Source organism: Globicephala melas, chromosome 9 (genome assembly GCF_963455315.2).
Source record: "Globicephala melas chromosome 9, mGloMel1.2, whole genome shotgun sequence".
Taxonomy (NCBI): domain Eukaryota; kingdom Metazoa; phylum Chordata; class Mammalia; order Artiodactyla; family Delphinidae; genus Globicephala; species Globicephala melas.
Genome location: NC_083322.1, coordinates 66,924,423 through 66,944,162, shown reverse-complemented (window position 1 = coordinate 66,944,162; position 19,740 = coordinate 66,924,423). Strand labels below are relative to the sequence as shown.

Here is a 19,740-nt window from a genome sequence, read left to right as displayed (position 1 = left end):
CAAATTTGGAACCTGGGCCCAAGTTTGTAGCCATGAAATTCTTCTCTATGTTGCCCATTGTAGTGAAACAATTCAGTATTTTTATAAAAGATTTTTTCCTTACAGGAAAGACAAGCAACAGTGAAAAAGGAAAAGGGTGGTTTCCAGCTGTCAAACAAAGTGATTGACAAGAACAAAATGCAAAGAGCCAACTCTGTTACTGTGGATGGACAAGGCCTACAGGTATGATTTTTTTTAATCCAAATGTTTGTAGCTTTCATATTTGTTACTTCCATGCTCTTAGAAGGGCATATGTCCAGCTATCAACACGTTTATTTAATGTGCAGATTTGTTCAGTTGACAATTTCAGAAACATTTTTATTAATTTATCAAGATGTCAGTTTTATAGTTGATTGACAGAGTGACATTCTGATTGGATTAATCATTTATGATGTTATCTCCATTTAAACTCAACTTGGTAAGAGATCTTGTGTCAATCTGAAGTTTTGGCAAATTATTACTACATATATACCTTTATTATATACATATGCATTATTTATTTCTACGTATACGTTCTCCGCACATATTATTATATCTATTTGGAAGTGATTTTGACTCACAAAATGTCTTCAGAAAATAATAAAATGAACTCTACTTGTGTGGAATTTTTTTCTAAATCAATAATAAAAATAAAGAATCTGGGCTTCCCTGGTGGCACAGTGGTTAAGAATCCACCTGCCAATTCAGGGGACATGGGTTTGAGCCCTGGTCTGGGAATATCCCACATGCCTTGGAGCAACTAAGCCCATGTGCCACAATTACTGAGCCTGCGCTCTAGAGCCCGTGAGCCACAACTAGTGAGCCCGAGTGCCACAACTACTGAAGTCCACACACCTAGAGTCCATGCTCCACAACGAAGAGTAGCCCCCGCTCACCACAGCTAGAGAAAGCCCGCGCACAGCAACGAAGACCCAACACAGCCATAAATAAATTAATTTTACAAAAAAGAAAGTTTATTTAATAAAATCTATTATAATTTATCCATATCTTCCAATATTTTAAGTTGAAATTAAAACTCCATGTATATTTCTAGTTTAAATTAACACAGGTAGCTCAAAATCATGTTTTGAGTACTTTAAAAACCTCTGAATTACCCCTAGGGTCTCTGACATCAAAAGTAACATTTCTTTCCATCTGTATTTTAAGACATCCTACAGATTGAATCTATTGTAATTATTTGCCTCTGTTTCTCAGTCAAACATGAGCACAATCAAAGAATTTGGCTTAATCTATGGATTAAGTTCTTTTGTTTTGCTTTCCTACCTATACGTTTCTCTCTTCCAATTTTTAATTCCTTTCCTTAAGAATAGGCTTCAAGTTCCATGTTCTCCAAGAAAATTTACCAACCTCTTACCGCACAAAGATATACTATGTCACATAGTTGTGTTCAGTATACATGATTTTATATCTTTTTTTATTTATTATTTTATCTGTGATTCTGTGGGTTATTATGTCTTTTATATTTCTTAATTTACAAGCACAGTTGAGAGCACACAGTAGTTGCCTAAATGCTTGCTTCTTCATTGTTTTGAATATCTCATTGAAAATTTAATAATTATTGCTTAAATATTGATAACCAGTTTACTGCTTTGTTTTGACATAATAAAACACATTGAGAATAGAATATTGTTCATGAATTATTAAACTCAAATGTAAAAAGAGGAAATTGGGAACAATAAATTTATTTACATTGGTTAGAGAGTATAGAAGTTAATTATCGAAAGAGAAAATCAGTGTCCACACCTTTTGAAAGGCATACTTGGGTGTTAAGCGATCTCACTGAAAGCCCCAAATATGAAATCTATTCATAATTTTGATAGCAAAAGCTTTTAGTTTGTTAAGTGATCCTGTGAAATTTTTAGTGGAAAATAATCAACATTTGTAGTTTTAATAAGTCAATTGACAATATCAATTAGTTTAAATCTTTAGTCGCTCTGGGTTCCTGCAATGAAAATAACAAAAGGGAAACCTAATTTTAAAATTCAAGTATATTTTACATATGGCTAGGCACATACTTCTCAACATGGAAGGGAAACACGCATCATTTGTTAAACAGTATATGCTAGGCACTGTGATGATATTTTATGTGTATTAAGTGATACCTCTCAATGAACATATGAGATAATTATGAATTTTTAACTCTCTAACATATGATAAATATTATTATTAGCACTTTAAAAATGAGCATATTGATGTTCTGAAGTCAAATTATTCCTAGGGCCTCACAGTTAGTGAGGTGTGAATGAGGACCACGTGACTCAGAGTTTGTTTTACTCCTAAAATCCCTGTCTCCTTGGTTAACAAATTTTAACAGGTCCAGAAATGCTATATTTCTGACCACCTTGCTCTTCCATGTACTATTACATTCTTGCAAAGTTTGAAATAAAAAGCATGAATGCACTAGAATTATAACTGCTTTAGTCTCAGTTTCCTAAGATTTGTGTAGTTACCTCTGACTTCACTCAGACATCAGAACCAAAATTAAATGGTGCATGCGGAGTGTTCTAAAGACTTTAAACTGACATAGCAATATAAGTTGTGTTTTCTTTTTTATTCAAAAAGGATCCAAAATTTTCAATCTTATTACAACTAAATTAGTCACATCAAAAACAATAGGTGATTAACTTTCTCTGTGGATGTGTTTCATTTCTCTAACCAGATAGTAACTTTTCATAGCTTTCTTTGACATATAAAAGTGTCAGGTAGGGCTTCCCTGGTGGCGCAGTTGTTGAGAGTCTGCCTGCCTATGCAGGGGACACGGGTTCATGCCCCAGTCCTGGAGAGGCCACAACAGTGACAGGCCCGCGTACCGCAAAGAAAAAAAAAAAAAAAAAAGTGTCAGGTAAAGTTGTCACTTAGCAAAGGGAAGACATCAGCCCTTATAAAACAGCAGTAAGTAAATACTGTAATCATCATCATTAAAATTTTTTTACTTAAAAAAATATTGGTATATAATCACATGCAGTGGTCTGTTTCACCTCAGCAGAATGGACTAAAATATGATGCACATAGGTATTCACATAATTTGGGAGAAAATATTTAAAAGGTAAGAGAATAAAATTATTGGATAACCATTTCATACAAAATGGAAAAATAAGTTATTTTTGTTGTGGTAATCAATTTTAAAATAATAAAATGCTTATTCTTTATCATAAAAGGTAAAAAGTTCTTACAGAAAATTAATTCTTTCTGCAAGTTTTAAAAATTATATATATCATAAAAAAGCATTGAGTTGCAGCCCAGTTTGCATATAACTCAGTGACAGAAGAGATTTACACTACTTAAAGACTATTAATCATAGTTAAGCACATTCATCTTACTTCTTTCCAGCTAACCAGCATAATGATCAGGATTATTATTTCTAATTAGAGGAAGTAATAGATCATGTATAACCTTAGGATGAGTCTCATTAATTAACCCCAGTCCTAGGGGACTTCAAATAGAGGTGGTTAGGTACTCCGTCTTTGTCATCGCTCATACCATAGGTTTACACTTAATACATATGATCAAATGTCATTGAAACTACAATTCCTTAACGTGCAATAGATGTGAAAATACAGATGATTATCCACATGTGAACAAATAAGTAAAAAAACAGAACTGTTGTTTAAACTGTATTAAGCCAACGTTACCGTGTCCCTAATTATTCTTTGAAAAAAGTTTTCAAGCATAAGCATCACTTGCAAACCAAAAAGTCTAGTTTGTAATACTCTTAGCAAAAGATAAAAAGGGGAACTTTTATACTGAAATATCTAAAACTGAACTAGTGTTTTCCCCACCACAACTGCTTTTCTCTATCCCTACTGTCTTTATTATTTGTAATATCTCATCTTTATAGTTCCCAATACTGTAAACATACATATATGCACTATACAGAAATGTATAGAGTGTGTATAAAATTAACTCCTTTTCTTTGATGATGTGTGTGTGTATGCCCACTTGGAGTCCTCAGGCCTGTTGATTCTTATAATCAGCTCTTCACTGTCATTTTAACTCCCTAAGTCCTCTAAAATGAGTCCATGTCTCCATCCATATAATGTGCTAGGTTATAAATGGAATGAAAAAAATGGAACTGAATAAGATAAGATGTGTCAGGGCTGAGAGTTGTCTATAATTTTAAGTCAGATAGTGGGATTAGGCCTCATTAAGAAGTGAAGAGTAGGGACATCGCAAGAACTTTGGCCCATGGAACTGCAATGATGAAGTTGCCATTGACTGAGATGGAAAAGGATCTGGATGAATAAAGTTTGGAACGAAATTTCTGATGCTGTTAGATATCCAAATGGAAACGTCGAGCAGGCAGACAGATATGTGAATCTAGAATTCGGGGGTGAGGACAGTTATGAATTTGGGAGTGAAAGGCGTATTGATGGCACTAAGGGAGAGCATATCTGTAGAAAGGAATGGTTGAACTGGGATCCCAGACCAGTCTGACCCTAAAGTCCTATTCTTCAGTGTTTACTCTATATGATTGAAACTGCCCCTTTATGTGAGTAAATACGATCTCACGTGATTAGCTCTATTCTTTATAGAGGAGAATCCATTCTGTTTGCTCTTGCAGTGTCCTTCACACCTAATTTATAACCATTCTGCAAGATTTCAAGTACCACACATGCTGTAAAATATTCCTGAACACTTTCTCCCACCGTCAGTATTTTCTTTGTTATACTGTATTACCCTATCCTGATGTTTTTGTTTGTTTGTTTGTTTTTGCGGTACGCGGGTCTCTCACTGTTGTGGCCTCTCCCATTGCGGAGCACAGGCTCCGGTCGCGCAGGCTCAGCGGCCATGGCTCACTGGCCTAGCCGCTCCGTGGCATGTGGGATCTTCCCGGACCGGGGCACGAACCCGTGTCCCCTGCATCGGCAGGCGGACTCTCAACCACTGCGCCACCAGGGAAGCCCCCCGATGTTTTTTTTTAAAAACTGTTTTGAGAAGCCCAGGACTCCGTAGAGATGCCTCAAGCACAAGAGTGGGGTGATGGGAAGCTGAGAACAGGTTCAGGGTTCTTTCACACTTCAGACATAGTAATTTGCTTTTCATCTGTTTTATATACTGTTCCACTTGAAATTACTTCAAGTGCTATAAAAATATTTAGTCCCAAGATCAAATAGTTTTAGGCTAACAGAATTTTTTAAATACTTGTATTTTTGTCTAACTGCTTCCCATCCCGCTAAAGTCTATAACAAAATGCATATGACATTTTAGGATGACAGTACATCACTTTTCAAAATAAATGAGTTTTATATCTTATTTCAGAATTATTGTATGAAAGTAAAAAACCAAAATTTGTCCTGTTAAAGACTATATTAGATACAGTTCAAAAGAGAATTAGTGAACTTGAATATAAAATTGATACATTAGTGCTGTCTAATCCTTAGAGCCCATTCAAGTTTCACCAGTTGTCTCAATAATGGCTTTCATAACAAAAGCAGCTAGTCCAGAATCGTGTTAAGTTCTCTATTTTGGTGGTCGTACTATGTTTACATAAGAGAATGTCCTCATATGTAGGCAATCCTAAAACTCAGGGTTCTTTTACTAAGGATGAAGAGGAATATGAGAATTAAGTGACAAATTGCAGTCTCTGTCACTAAGATGCTGCTTCTTATTTCAGGACTATTAGTGAACACAGAAGTTGTTTATTTTTAACTTGTAGATTTGAAAATGGCTATGCAGTACTGTAGGTCTTTGGCTCTCAAATCTAAAAAACGCTGCCTTTGGTCTCCTGGCACCTAAATTTACTCTGCTAGATTGATCTTCTTTTTATAGTACCAAAGTTTAGCAGAATTTAAAAGCTTTTTGAATGAGCATTGAAAACGATGCCGATTTGCCTGAAACCTTGACATTTCTTGTATAAATACCACCATTAAATGATCCCCTAAAACCAGAGTCTTAGTGGGTTTGATATTGAATCACATACTACTCCTTAAATGGAGATTACATTAGGTCAGGTGTTTTAATCTGTTAGAATCATTGTCAGAGGGGTATTCCACAGTCCCTGTTAACTTACAAATAAATATCTAAAGTTTCCAATTTTTATACAGTCTTATTTTACAAGCATAATTTATGTTAAGGGGATATGTGAGGAAAAGTTGGCTAATTTGATTTTATTATTTCCTGTACTTCCGTTTTGGGTTCTTGACTTTTATCACTTGTAGAGTATCATCGTTATCCTAAATTCTTTATCTAGATTCTCTCCTATTTTTCTAATCCATTTGATCTAATTATCCATCTACTCACCCCTAAAAATGACATCTAGGTTTTTATATTTTTATACTTTATATTTTTATATTTTCAGATCCTCTACAGACTATAATATAGTTTAGTGGGATCTTTATTTGTTTTTAATAGTGTTTCCTCAGAACACAATTTTCTGTAGCGTGGTACTGTCCTTTATTTGATAAGTCATAATTATGCCTTTAAACACTTCAATTAATAAATATTTCTGAAAGTTATTCCAAAATATATTTTCAAATGAATATGGAAATTTGCCCAAATGAACTTAATGTAATCTCATGTAATGGTAAACTGAATATTGAATTTTGGGACGATCATCCTAATTAGTATTTGGATTCAGATGTTATGTTTTGCTAAAATATTTTAATTACCTTGAGAATCTCCCCTCTCTTTAAAAATAAGGAATAACAATTCAAATTAAATGCAAAAATCAACTAAAATCCACATTTGTTAGTCTTACTTTTTGCATGTGAAAACTTTAGGAGTTCTATCTGATTTTGTAATAGAATGAGAAGTAAAGGAAACTGAATACTAGTAGTCAGAGGTGTGTTTTGGTGTTTCTTTTAATGGGGGGAGGGGGAAGTCACATTGCAAGTTTATAGCACAGTGTCTTAAGCTAGTAGGTACTTTCTGTCCAGTAGCTGATTGAGCACATGGAGTTCAGGGGTGAAGAGCTGAGGAGTTACTACAGATCCAGCTTGTCCATCTCATCTCCCAACTGAATGAGAGACAAATCAAATTGTAAAGAGGACACATGGGACAAAACCCATGTGTCCTCTTTACAAGAGGAAGTAAAACAGAGTCAGAAAGAATAGATTGTAATGGGAACAAGTTGGGTAAGAGTATAAGAATTGAGAATATTTTACTCAACCTTCTCATATAGTGTGAAGATTTCAACAATTTCCCAGTGCCTATACTCATAAGAAAAATGGCATTTCACAAGAATTGGAGGAAAATATGTTGGTAGGGTATTTTAACTTATATTGTTTAAACAAAAGGAAGAACCTGATATGGTAAAATGGTTGTTTTTAGTCTTCTCATTAAATATTTCAGGTACTTTCTAAGGGAAAAATACTAGAGCAATGAAGGACACTTTGACTCTACTTTCAAAAAGTAAATTGATCTAAAACTTTTCAACTTGATATTTAGAGGACTGCATTGGTTGCATATTTTTGTTATTAAAATATTGTTTTATCAAACTATGTTTAGATGGGAGTTACATAGGTATACACTGAATAGGAATACTCTTATTTAAAACAGCTTACCTCTTAACATTGAATTCAAGTAAAATACAAGTGTTCTCCTTTGCCACTCTATCAAAAACAGTTTCTGCCCGCAACCGATGAAGTGCTAGCACCTTACCTGCTTTATTTCTGGTGATACTTTTCACTACAAAATGTATATTTATTTGTTTGTTTCTCTTTTTTAAAAATATTTATTTATTTATTTTTTTGGCTGCGTCGGGTTTTAGTTGCAGCATGTGGGATCTTTGCTGTGGCACGCGGGGTCTTTCCCTGCAGCACAGGCTTCTCTCTAGTTGTGGTGCGTGGGCTTCCCCGCAGCATGTGGGATCATAGTTCCCTGACCAGGGATTGAACCCATGTGCCCTGCATTGGAAGGTGGATTCTTAACCACTGGACTACTAGGGAAGTCCTTATTTGTTTGTTTCTTGTCTGTTTCTCCACCAGAATATAAGCTCCACTAAGACAGGCACTTTTTTTGGTTAAAAGGAGAATGTATAGTGATGAAAGCAGTGCATGGCATATAGGGACACAGTCAATTTAATGGATTCCTGTTTAGCAAATAGACTGGATTAACTGGCATCTCTTCTCAAGCAGGAAAAGAAAGCATGGAGGAAACATCGTATAGATGGGGACTCTGACTGAAAGTGGCCTCAAACCATCTTATTTAGATTCTAGTTTACAAGTGGTTGGGAAGATGGATTCCAAATGTGCTATAAAGCTCTAAAGTAGGGATTGTCTATAAGAGTAGGGCTCACTTAAACTTTGATCCCTTTCTTTTCTAATCTTTTCTACCACCATAATCCGCTCTATTCTGGATGGTTTACACACGATCCCACGAATTGTACCTATTGTGTTCATCTCCTAGCTATTGAGAGGTTATTCCCTTTTCATAGCTGCCTTCCCCTCTGCCCTATTCCTAGCTAGAAAAATCACCTCTTAGTGGAGTGGGTATTTATTTTGATATATATGGAGTCAAAGCACAGGATTTAATTATGTTGCTAATTAGATCTATCTGTTATCTATGTATCCTCTATCCACGTTACAGAACAAAAGAACCATATTCTTGAATTTGCTAATTGGCATTTCACGACTTAGAAATAACGAGGGGGTTCTCTTTATATATAATATAAATAATTTGTCCACGTATTCAACTTTTCTTCTAGATCACTCCTGTTCCTGGTACTCATCCACTTTTAGTTTTTGTGAACCCCAAAAGTGGTGGGAAGCAAGGAGAACGGTATGTTTTTAAAAATCACATTTATTTACTATGTTATATATCTGTAAAAAGATAAACTAAATTTATAGTATAAAAACATTTAAAAATATTATACCTCATGGTTCACTAATTTTAATGTGAAATAAGTGTTACTCTCATCTCTGTATAACAATGTATATTGGTATGATCTCTCCTTGTTTTTACAGTTGAAATTTTAATATAATAATGGCCTTTTGTAGATATTTTTATTATCATATCTCAGGTGTCTGAATTCTCTCTACCCTGCCTGTCACCCCTAGCCATTAACAAGGAGCTTTGCATACAACATGGCTCCATAAATACTGTTGAATGAAAATTGGTTCTCTAAATGGTCAACAAGGTGACTTCAGGTAAATGATTGCCCAGTAGTTAGAAACAGAATTTATATCCAGCTTCTAGACAAAATATATTATAATGATTTTCTGCATGTTCATTTGGAGAACATGATGCCATATATCCTGGAGAAGCACAGTATATTTAATCAGAATAACAATGAGCTGCATTACCAGGTATCTCAGTATTCATGTGGACAACAAAAAATTTTCCTTTTTGTAAAATTAATGATTAAATCATAATATTTAATAAAAATCTGAAAATCACCACATTGAAGAGTAAATCTTATGTCCTTCTAAGAAGGAGTGTCAGAAACAGAAATGCAGTTGTACCTTTCTTAATAATTTCTAGAACTCTTTACTAATCCCAGCCAAAAAATGAGCAATCAGATAAAAGCACTCACACAGACGCTATGATAATAAAATAGAAATTTGCATTGTGGTTTCACCAAATAATGAAGTTGAAATGTTTCCATGAATAAAGGAATTTTGAAAAGTAATTTCCTTTCCTACCATTTAACTTTCCAGCTTCATTTCAATTAAATGAAGAATGGTCATTTTCCATTCAACAAAATATTATTTCTACTTAAAAAATTTTCCCTTTTATCATCGTATAGTTATACTTTTAACTTTGCTAAATAAGACAAGTTATTTTAAATAACTGGTGACTTAATAATATAAAATATTTACAATGCTTTATTAAAGAGAATAGTTGCCTCACTTTTAGCTATATAAATGAATAATGATGCTAAAATTGTTTTCTCCTTTCCTACTCACAGTTTGTTAGTTGTATATATTATGGATATCTTGAAAAAGAAGTAAACTCTTCACAAAGCATTAGATGAGACTTAAATTCATGTTGGAAATTAGAAACAAATGAAGTATCAAGTGAAAAAATATATATTTCAAATGGAAACATTCCCCTCAAATTAAGATAACATTAATAATGTAGAATGACCCTTAATTGAATATCTGCCTCCCTCTTCTCCCAGTACATAAAAATAATTTTCTTTAAATTAAAAAATATATATCTACAGATAGATGCAATGAAGTCATCAGTAAATTAAATTTAATGGGGGAGAGGGAGGATATTTGAGTGCTCCTATATGCACACCCACTTATGCTTTGTCCTTTATACACCCACAGGGACCGTTCAAAGTCAAAAGAATTATAAATATGTTTAAAGGAGATCTATTATTAATGCAGTCATAAATTCTCCTGAATGCATAAGAAGCATCTTTCACAAATAATGGAATTCTATTCAGGGTTTTCCTTTCAAAATATGTAGGTTTTCTTCTTCGATGTATTAGATAAGCAGAAAAAGGTAACAATTATATATTCACACATAGTTTCCCATACCAGTCAACAGGTGTGAAAATGTTCACACATCATTCAGACAGCAACACTTGAGGGAATCCAGTCTCTACTAGGAACTGGGCATGAGACAGAAGACACGGTCATACAGGGAGGCAGACACGTAAACAGATTTACTACAGTAACCCCAAGGCAAAAGCTAAGCTAGGAATGTTTAAAATAAAAGTGCTATGGAAGTTCAGAGGAAGAAATGATTGTCTCTGAAGACTCAGAAGTCTAGCTTTTGAGTTGGTTCTGATATAAGTAGATGTTTGCCAGGTGAAGGAAGAAAAAAGACAGATGTGTGGAAAGAGGTGTGGTGTTTTGGTAGGGAACCAAGAGATATTCAGCGAGGTTGAAGTTTAAGAGGAAGGAGGAGAAAGACGAGACATAAACTATTTTAAATATAATAAAATATTTAATAAGTAACTTGCGGGCTTCCCTGGTGGCACAGTGGTTGAGAGTCTGCCTGCCAATGCAGGGGACACGGGTTCGTGCCCCTGTCCGGGAAGATCCCACACGCTGCAGAGCGGCTGGGCCCGTGAGCCACGGCCGCTGAGCCTGCGTGTCCGGAGCCTGTGCTCCACAACGGGAGAGGCCACAACAGTGAGAGGCCCGCATGCTGCAAAAAAAAAAAAAAAAAAGTAACTTGCCACTGACAGGAACTTTTCATCATGGAAACAACATGACTGTACTTAAATAGAAGTACAGAAGAAGGCTGAATAGGCAAGGCTTTTACAAAGCTGGTGAGAGAACTTGTAAGGCAGTGAGAATAACCAGGTATGATAGACATTACTCCGTTAGAAGGTGCAGAATTGTCCTCGATTTTAGGTGCTGGGGAAAAGGAGGTACTGAGAATGACTCTAAGATCATTCTTGAGATGCTAGGTGATATCATTATTCAAGATCTAGAATGTGAGGGTATTGCACAAGGACGTGGGAGGATATAAGTAGATATTTGGAGAGTTTCAGTACACATAATATGAATATGTTAAGATATATAGTAATATTTTCACATGTATATATAAAAACTAATTTTAAAAACCAAATATATTCCTTCACTTTTAATATTTTGTCTCAGAATTCTGATATGGGATGTGTGTGTACTTAGAAACATTTCTGTTGCATTTGTTATGCAAAGATTGAGTTCTTTCAGAAAAAAATGAATTATTTAATATGTGCCTGTAGAAATCGTTTAGCAATTTTGTGATCTAGCTCATCAAGATGATTGTTCATGTGAAATAATTAAGCAGCTAAAGTCACAGTCTTTACTTTCATGCATACAGTGTCCAATCCCATTTTACATATGGGATAAGTAACTTTCATCTCTGTTACATTGGCCCAATAATCTGTAAATTTCCCAAGGATCTATTAAGAGAAGATATTTAACTAATTGTATACTGATATTTTAAAATATTAATTTGAACTCCTATTAGCTAAATAACATTCCAAAGCAGGATAGAGGGTGTTCTAAACGCATGTGCATATTTAGAATAAAAATATCACTAAATTTTATTTTTTCCTTCCATATTTTCATCTTTATAGAATTTACAGAAAATTCCAATATCTGCTAAATCCTCGTCAGGTTTACAGTCTTGCTGGAAATGGACCAATGCCAGGGTAAGCCTATATATATTATTACCATTAATTCATTTAACACTAATTAATTAAATAAGCAGCCAGACAAACGTAGAAGTAATTTTATTCAAATACAGCAGCCAGATTAGTAGACAAAACAACGTTGAATATCAACTACATAAGAGAAACTGACGCAGGTGCTGTTTTTCAAAATGGCCTGTTTCGATAAGATTTTCCTCCTTTCTAAATATTGTGAAGTAATTCTCATACTGCTAGTAGTAATGTTAATAAGAATAATCACACCACAGACATACACATATATTAGCTGGGTCCTTAAATTACTAAACCATCTATGTGTTAGAAGAACTGCTCTCCTTCCGTTTATTAAATATAGGACATAGATCTACTACAGAATAAAAAAAACCTTTTTTTAATTCTTCTCATTAACAAAGAATGGAAATCATAATATGATTTTTTCACTTACTACTTACAAACTCTAATACATATCACTCTTTTATAAGATACTTTATTAATAGGCAAGGTGTCGTGAAATACAATTATTTTTCAACAGATACATATACTTTTGGTATCACAAGTATGCACTGAAATAATTCATCATTAACTTGGCCTAGTTAACTAATTAATGTCATTTTCTTCCACTGATCTGATTTCTCTCTATCAACATGATAGTAAACATTAGACCAGATGAAGTAGAGAAAAGCTCTATAACTAAACTTCTTTAAAAAAAACAAAATCGGTATGGTTAAAATAAGTCTTCTAGGTTATTCTCAGAAATGAGAAACCAAATGTTAAAATTGTCTTTTAAATGCTCAGAATAAAATTTATGCCATTGTATCTCATGTTAGATAAATGTAAATAATATGCAATTAATTAGCACAGGCTCCCACAATTATAATCATCTTTTTCTTCCATTGACTGCTACCTGTTGTCCAGGGCTAGTTTCCAAATGCTGAGCCATGATGTGTGGAACTCCTTGCTGTAGAAGGCAGGCTCACCACAGGAATTTAGTTCAGAACACTGCTTTTGTCAAACTCCAGACTCCACCAGGTAGAGGATCATGGTCAGATTATTGGCTAGGTGAGACACATGCTGGACGTTCCAGTCTAGTTAAAGACAAGGAAAAGTAAAGTCTTGATATTAACACAGAAGCTCAGTCAGGATGCCTCTTTTTCTTGTTCTTTAGTATTCTCTGAACTTCAAAGAAGTAGCTCTTAATCTGCAGGATTAAGGAATTTTGCATTAAGAAGTTTAGCTACTCCAAGACCTCTGTAGGTCCACCAGACCAAGTAAATCCAGGATTTGCTTGTATTTTATAGTTAAACTAAATACGTAACGACTCTGCTAATTATAAACCTTATCATTTAACCACCCTGTGTCGTCATGGTCTTTTCCGTGAAATGAAGGAATAGTACCTGCCTCATAGGCTAGTTATAAAATTAAGTTGGGTGTTACCCATGAAGCATATAAAAATGTGCTTACCACATAATATGTCCTCTGACTGTTATTTGTTATCAATATCATTTATTAATTAATAATCAATAACATAATCACTTTGTAGCTCTATGTAAATTTATTGCAATAACCTTGATTTTAGCCTTGTTTTCTCATTTCATTTCATTTTTTTTCCTACTCCACTTTAAATATCTATTACATGTTTCCTTTTACTCTTTAACTGTTAGCCATCCTATTATCTTCTCTAGTTTAATATACTGAAAAATAAAAGTAATAAGTGTACTTGTACAATTCCACGCTACAATGAATATTATTTAGAAATTAAGTTAAGGGCCCCACTTTAAGCACTACCACCTCTCAAGGGTATTATTGTGAATTGTTTGTGCATATCCTCCAAGAACTTCTATAAATATAAAAACTACTGTATGTATAGAATGTATTCATATATATACAATGTATTCATATATAGACACACACATATATGTGTTGCATAGATAAATGGATTTTTTAATATAACGTAGACTGTAGTTTTTTTACTGCTCTGCAACTTGCTTCCTTTTACTCAAAAGCATATGGTGGATATTGTTTGAGTTCAGTAGATATTGATCAGTTTAAATGTTTTTAAGAGCTGCACAGTATTCCATAGTTTTGTTAACTATTCTGTTATTGGGAAATATTTATATTGCCTGTACTTTTAAATAATTGGCATAATTTAAGTTAATGTCTATCAATTTATCTGTTTTTAGAAGCATATTCAAATATTTTCAGTTTTACTTCTCAGGTTCTGCCAAATTACTATACAAAAAGTTTGTATCAAATTATAATCCCAGCAGCAATATCTAATGTTTTATTTCCCATGCCCTACTTTAAATTGGCTATCTTCAGTAATTTTTATTATTGTTAAATATACTAGGTGAAAATATATCCTTGTCATTTTTATTTGCATGGCTAATCAGTTATAAAGTTGAATATGGCATTAGTTAGATTGACTTTTCTATAAACAACAGAAATATAATCTGGCTTATGATCCAAAATAGAGTTTACTGGAAAATGATGAAGTAGCTCATATAGTTAATGGAAAAATGAAGAACTATGTTTCAGAAAGGATAGGAATCAGGACAATTTGAGGAAATTATGACTAAAAAGACAGAGTCCGTAGGAGTTACTGCCAAGAGAAATTGATTCCAATTGTTTCTGGTATTCTTGCTTTTATATTCAAAATTTATATCCCCAGGAGAAGCATATTTATTAGCCTCTCTTGTTTCCCATGCCACAGCCTTGGCTACTTTGGGATGGAGCATCTTGACTTAACAGTCCTATCAAGACTATTATCTAAATTGTTTGTCTCCTCAAAGCCAAATGAGGATGCTATATAACCTGAGGATGAAAGATGAATTCTCGGTGGGAATAAACAATAGGTGTTCACCACGGTCCAACCATTGAGTTATCCAATATCTCTTCTTTTCTGAACATAAAAGTTGAAAAAAAATACCATTCAACATATTGCTACTGCTAAATATGTAGCCAAAAATACACATCCTCCTAAAATGTAGACAATCCCAAGTCTCATATTGTTACTATATCCAGCTTCCAGTCCTGGTTCTCTAAAACATCTCTGGAGATGACTATTTTCTCCTTTCCCTTCATCCATTTGGTCTCAATATACAGAAATGTAATGAGAAAATTACATATTTAACTCTAAATATGAATTTCATTAAATGATATTCTTAATAATACAAAGAATAAAACACATGTAAAGTCTATAGTCCTGGTTTCACTACTGATTGAAAACTGTAGCTGAAACATAAAACATTTCTCAGCTTCTTGGAAATGTTTCCCCAGCGTAGTGACTCAAATATTTTTGCCTGATAGGTCTGAGATTTTGGTAGTACTGCTTGTATAGGGCTGAATTTGTTTCTCGTGTGCCTTGAATGACAGGCATGGTAGTAGCTGACGGTATTAGTACTGTTTATCAAATATTTCCAGGTCTTCTGCCAGGCACTTGATCTTGATTTCAGTCCTTTCACCTTAGGTATTAAGAGTGGCTATATGGCTCTCTCTTACAATAAACTGTGAGCAGAAAGTAAATTTTCCACTCTTTCTTTTCCTCTACCACAGTGACCAGCAGTATTCAATATTGGCCTGTTGGTTAGCTTGGATGCCAGAGTGAAAACCACGCGAGAGAGCCCCTACCCCCAGCCCCGCTTACCCCACGTCCCTGTAGAATGGATGATAAAGAAGCCTCTGTGAGATTATGCCATGAAGATTTTGGGTTGTTTGTGACTGTATGTAACCTAGCCCTTACAACTAAACCAATGATCGGAGTAGAGGTCCTATTAGTACTCCCTTTTCCCATTATATAGCAGCAAACGTAATTTCTCCTTGGGAATCAGAGTCAGTTATACCAGTTAACATCCTATCTGTCTTTTTGCCTGTTAGTCTAGTGGTACGAGGAGCCTCAAAATGCCCAAGTGTTAGCTTCAATTCAATGAAAATTTTACTGTCTCATATGCTACCATTCCTCTTTGGTGTTAAAACATCTCAACCCTAAGAGTTCAAAACCAAGGGAATGTGAAGCAAAATATTTGAAAGTGAATGTATTAGTCAGTGTTCTTTAGTAAAACAGACCAATAGTACATATGTATAGAGAGAAATTTATTATAAGGAATTGGCTCACATGCTGATTGAGGTTGACAAATCCAAATCTGTAATTTGATCTTCCAGTTTGAGTCCAAAGGCTGGCAAGCTGCTGTAGAACCAGGAAGAATCAACATCCCAGTTCAAAGGTGATCAGGCTGGAGAATTTTCTCTTTCTTGGGTTAGGGTCTGCCTTTTGTTCTATCAGGCCTTCAGCTGATTAGATGGGGGTCACCCATGAGCGAGGGCAGTCTGCTTTATGAAGTCTACTGATTTAAATGTTAAATCTCATCTAAAAATACCCTCGCAGAAACACTCAAAATAATGCTTGATCAACTTTCTGGGCATCCGTGGCCCAGCCAATTTGACACATAAATTTAAGATTCACAGTGAGTATTAAGTGTAATTGTAAGTTTCCTCACCAAGCTTTACATTTAGGTCCCAGAACCATGTTTTGTGAATTGGGTAAAGCAGCATCGTATAGTTCAGAGCACATGATATAGCTGTTTGATCGTACACCATTTAAGTGCCCCCACTGATTCAGTGATTGAGTCTTTAGTAGGTTATTTCAGTGTTCTATGGACAACTGTTTCTCCTTGATAAAACATATAAGAAGACCTTTATGTCACAGGGGCATCAGCCCACTGTCTTTCTTCCTTCTCTGTGACGGTATTCCTTGAAAGGAGACACTATGATAGTGGTTAAGGCATTCAGTAAGTCATTTGCTATGACCATTGACACAGGAATAATGGGAAAGAAAAGTAAATCCAATTGCTAGAACAAATGTCCAGTTAGTGAGGACAAATGGCTGCAGTTGCATTATGGAAAGGGTCCAGGGATTTTAGGCTACCCTTAAGTAGCTGGCTTAGGTTCCCTTGAGGTATAGCAACATATTGGAATTCACTAATTGGTTCATTTGATGACAGTTGAGTACTCCAGAGTCAGTACCTACTCTTCTTGTTGAAGATAAATTCATGTTGTTTATCCCTTCCAGAGCTTCCAACCCTACCAACATGAACATGAGTGTTTTGAACACTCACTGAGAGTGACTAAGAAAACTTGCTAACTGGCATTCCTTTGGAGCAATTAGACTCCCAATTATGGGTCCATGCTGAGAAATTCACTCATATAAATTTTGCTTCCATCACTAATTCTCCATTCTTATCCTTTCCGAGTCCTTAATAGTGTAAGAAATTTTTGTTAGTCAGTACTATTAAATTAGTATGTTTCCTAAACTCTAAACATCTCTGTCCAGAAAAGGTAAACAGGACATTTTATTGTTTGAGATACTGCCCAGAGGTCAAATGGCATTCTTTTCTGTCCTCAAATTATTCCCAGTTTATTTGTACTGCCATAGCAGCCTACCTCCAGCTACTTCTGATATATCATGGAGAGGCACTGGTAAATCTGTTTTTTTATCCTTAAACTGTGAGAATGGAGAACTCCCTATGAGGGCATAGGTATGGGTTGAAGGAGGTGTTGGGAGTACAGCCAGATTCAGAATATCTGAGCGGTGGGCTTAGGCACTTCAGTTTCTTAAAAGCTCCCCAGCTGATTATGTGGAGACAGCATGGAAAACCACTGATTTAGTAGATTAATTACTATATAATAGGTATTATAGGCCATATTGATATGCTACAATTAGAGTAACTTCCCCATTAAATTTATAATAATTACTATAAATTCTTAGACAAGCATTAGTTTTTTGCACCAGCAACCTATCGTGATCTTTGTGTTTCACATTTTTCAAATTTAGAAAAGAAGTGTCTCATAGGCCTAGGTTTGGCCACGTGCCTACCGCATTGTTTGGGTCAATGCAGTTGGTTTCCTTGTTTGATAGACGTACCAAAACTGCATTCAGCAGCATGTTTCCCCACAGTCAAATAAGGCAAAACCAACAGATGCTCCAAACAAGCATTTTGTCTTATATATACTAAACTTTTGATTTCTTATGTAAAGCGTATGCTCTTTTTTCTTTTTTTTAACATCTTTATTGGAGTATAATTGCTTTACAATGGTGTGTTAGTTTCTGCTTTATAACAAAGTGAATCAGCTATATATATATACATATATCCCCATATTTCTTCCCTCTTGCATCTCCCTCCCTCCCACCCTCCCTATCCCACCCCTCTAGGTGGTCACAAGGCACCGAGCTGATCTCCCTGTGCTATGCGGCTGCTTCCCACTAGCTATCAGTTTTACACGTGTGCTCTTTTATTTGCCTATTTTCCTTCTGATTTGTCTTTTTTGTGTTCATTTTAAAATCTTATTGTATAAATATTATCATTTTATATATGTTGCAAGTGTTTTCTTCTCATTTGTTCTGTGTGCTTTCAGTTTGTATATTTTGTTCTTTTTCTTGTCCATATAAATATATAAAATTTTCATTGCTAATTCTACACTGAATGATTTCTCAACTTTATATTTTAGAAAAACCTTTACTCAAGCCAAAATTACTGAAATATTGTTATGTCTTTTATTAATTTTTCATTTTGTTTTCAATTTCTAACCTTTAATCTTTAAAGATTACATTTTTCTTAGAGATGCGTTGACAGACTAGGATGATGTAGGCATGGAACGTTTTTTTCCTTCAGATTGAAATCTAGCTGTCCCAACGAAAGCTGTTCATTTGTCCACTGTTTCACCACTGATTTGACGTACTTTATATATGGTGAAATAATATATATGTTAGACTGTTGCTTCCCTTTCCTTTGCTTCATGGATCTATTTGTTGATTCTCACTGGAGACTGTTTTATATAATGTAACTCCCTAATTATTCTCTCAAAATTTAATGACATTTACTCTCTTCAATGTGTTGTTATTGTCTCGAGTTTTTAAAGTATGAGTTTGAATGGAATTGTATTGAACTTCTACTTTCATCTCGATAACTATGAGAATGCCCTGTTTTATATCTGATGCCAGTGCCCAGGCTGCACGCCCAATGGTAGACGTGTACTTCTGTTAGAGAGCCGTTCCTCAGTTGTTATCCAGGAGGCAAACCCCCAGGTAGCTCCTCTGAAATGGGACCCTGGCCAGGCAATGCTGTAATCCTTCACTTAATCCCATAGCTGACCTCACGTGTCATAACTCTTCCCACCCCTGTTTCTAGCTGTGCCATCCCTGATCCTGGGTCAGCCATGGGGGCAGAGGGTGCCTTTTGCAGCAGTTCCCTTTCAATGTATTGCTTTCTAAGTTGTTCTATTCTGTAAGGTCTCTTTACTACTCTAATTTGTGATTTAATTTCATTTCTATTCCTGGTTTATTACTTCTCCAATGGTACTATAGATACACTTTTTAAAAAATATTTTATCTGCCACCCTGAGCCTGCAGTTATTCATTCCTTTAATTTCCTTTTTTTCCCCATTGTTCCTGTTTACCATACCAAATTTTTAGATCTTTTTGTATGCCTCTCTTCTCTCATCCTATCTTTATTCTTCTTTTCTAACATTTTGTTTAGATGCTTTTCTTGATGTATTGAAACTCTGCTAATCCCTAGTGTAAATTATCTAGTAAATACCAAAACTCTCTGGTCACTTCCCTTTTTATCTTTGTTTTCAAGATAGAAATAGATGTTTATTTGTTTGTCTTTACT

General features: G+C 34.8%; 1 protein-coding gene across 17 annotated transcripts in view; it reads left to right on the top strand.

Moving 5' to 3' along the window:
* Positions 1-19,740, top strand: part of DGKB (diacylglycerol kinase beta) — a 901,775-nt gene that overhangs the window by 451,519 nt on the left and 430,516 nt on the right. For all 17 annotated transcript variants that reach the window (XR_009565105.1, XM_060304680.1, XM_060304683.1 and 14 more), the window contains 3 exons: positions 106-222; positions 8,684-8,757; positions 12,005-12,079. Coding sequence is in view for 16 of the 17 variants with exons in the window: in XM_060304680.1 (XP_060160663.1) it covers positions 106-222; positions 8,684-8,757; positions 12,005-12,079 (266 nt within the window). In the remaining variant the exon portion in view is untranslated. The remainder of the gene's footprint in view (positions 1-105; positions 223-8,683; positions 8,758-12,004; positions 12,080-19,740) is intronic.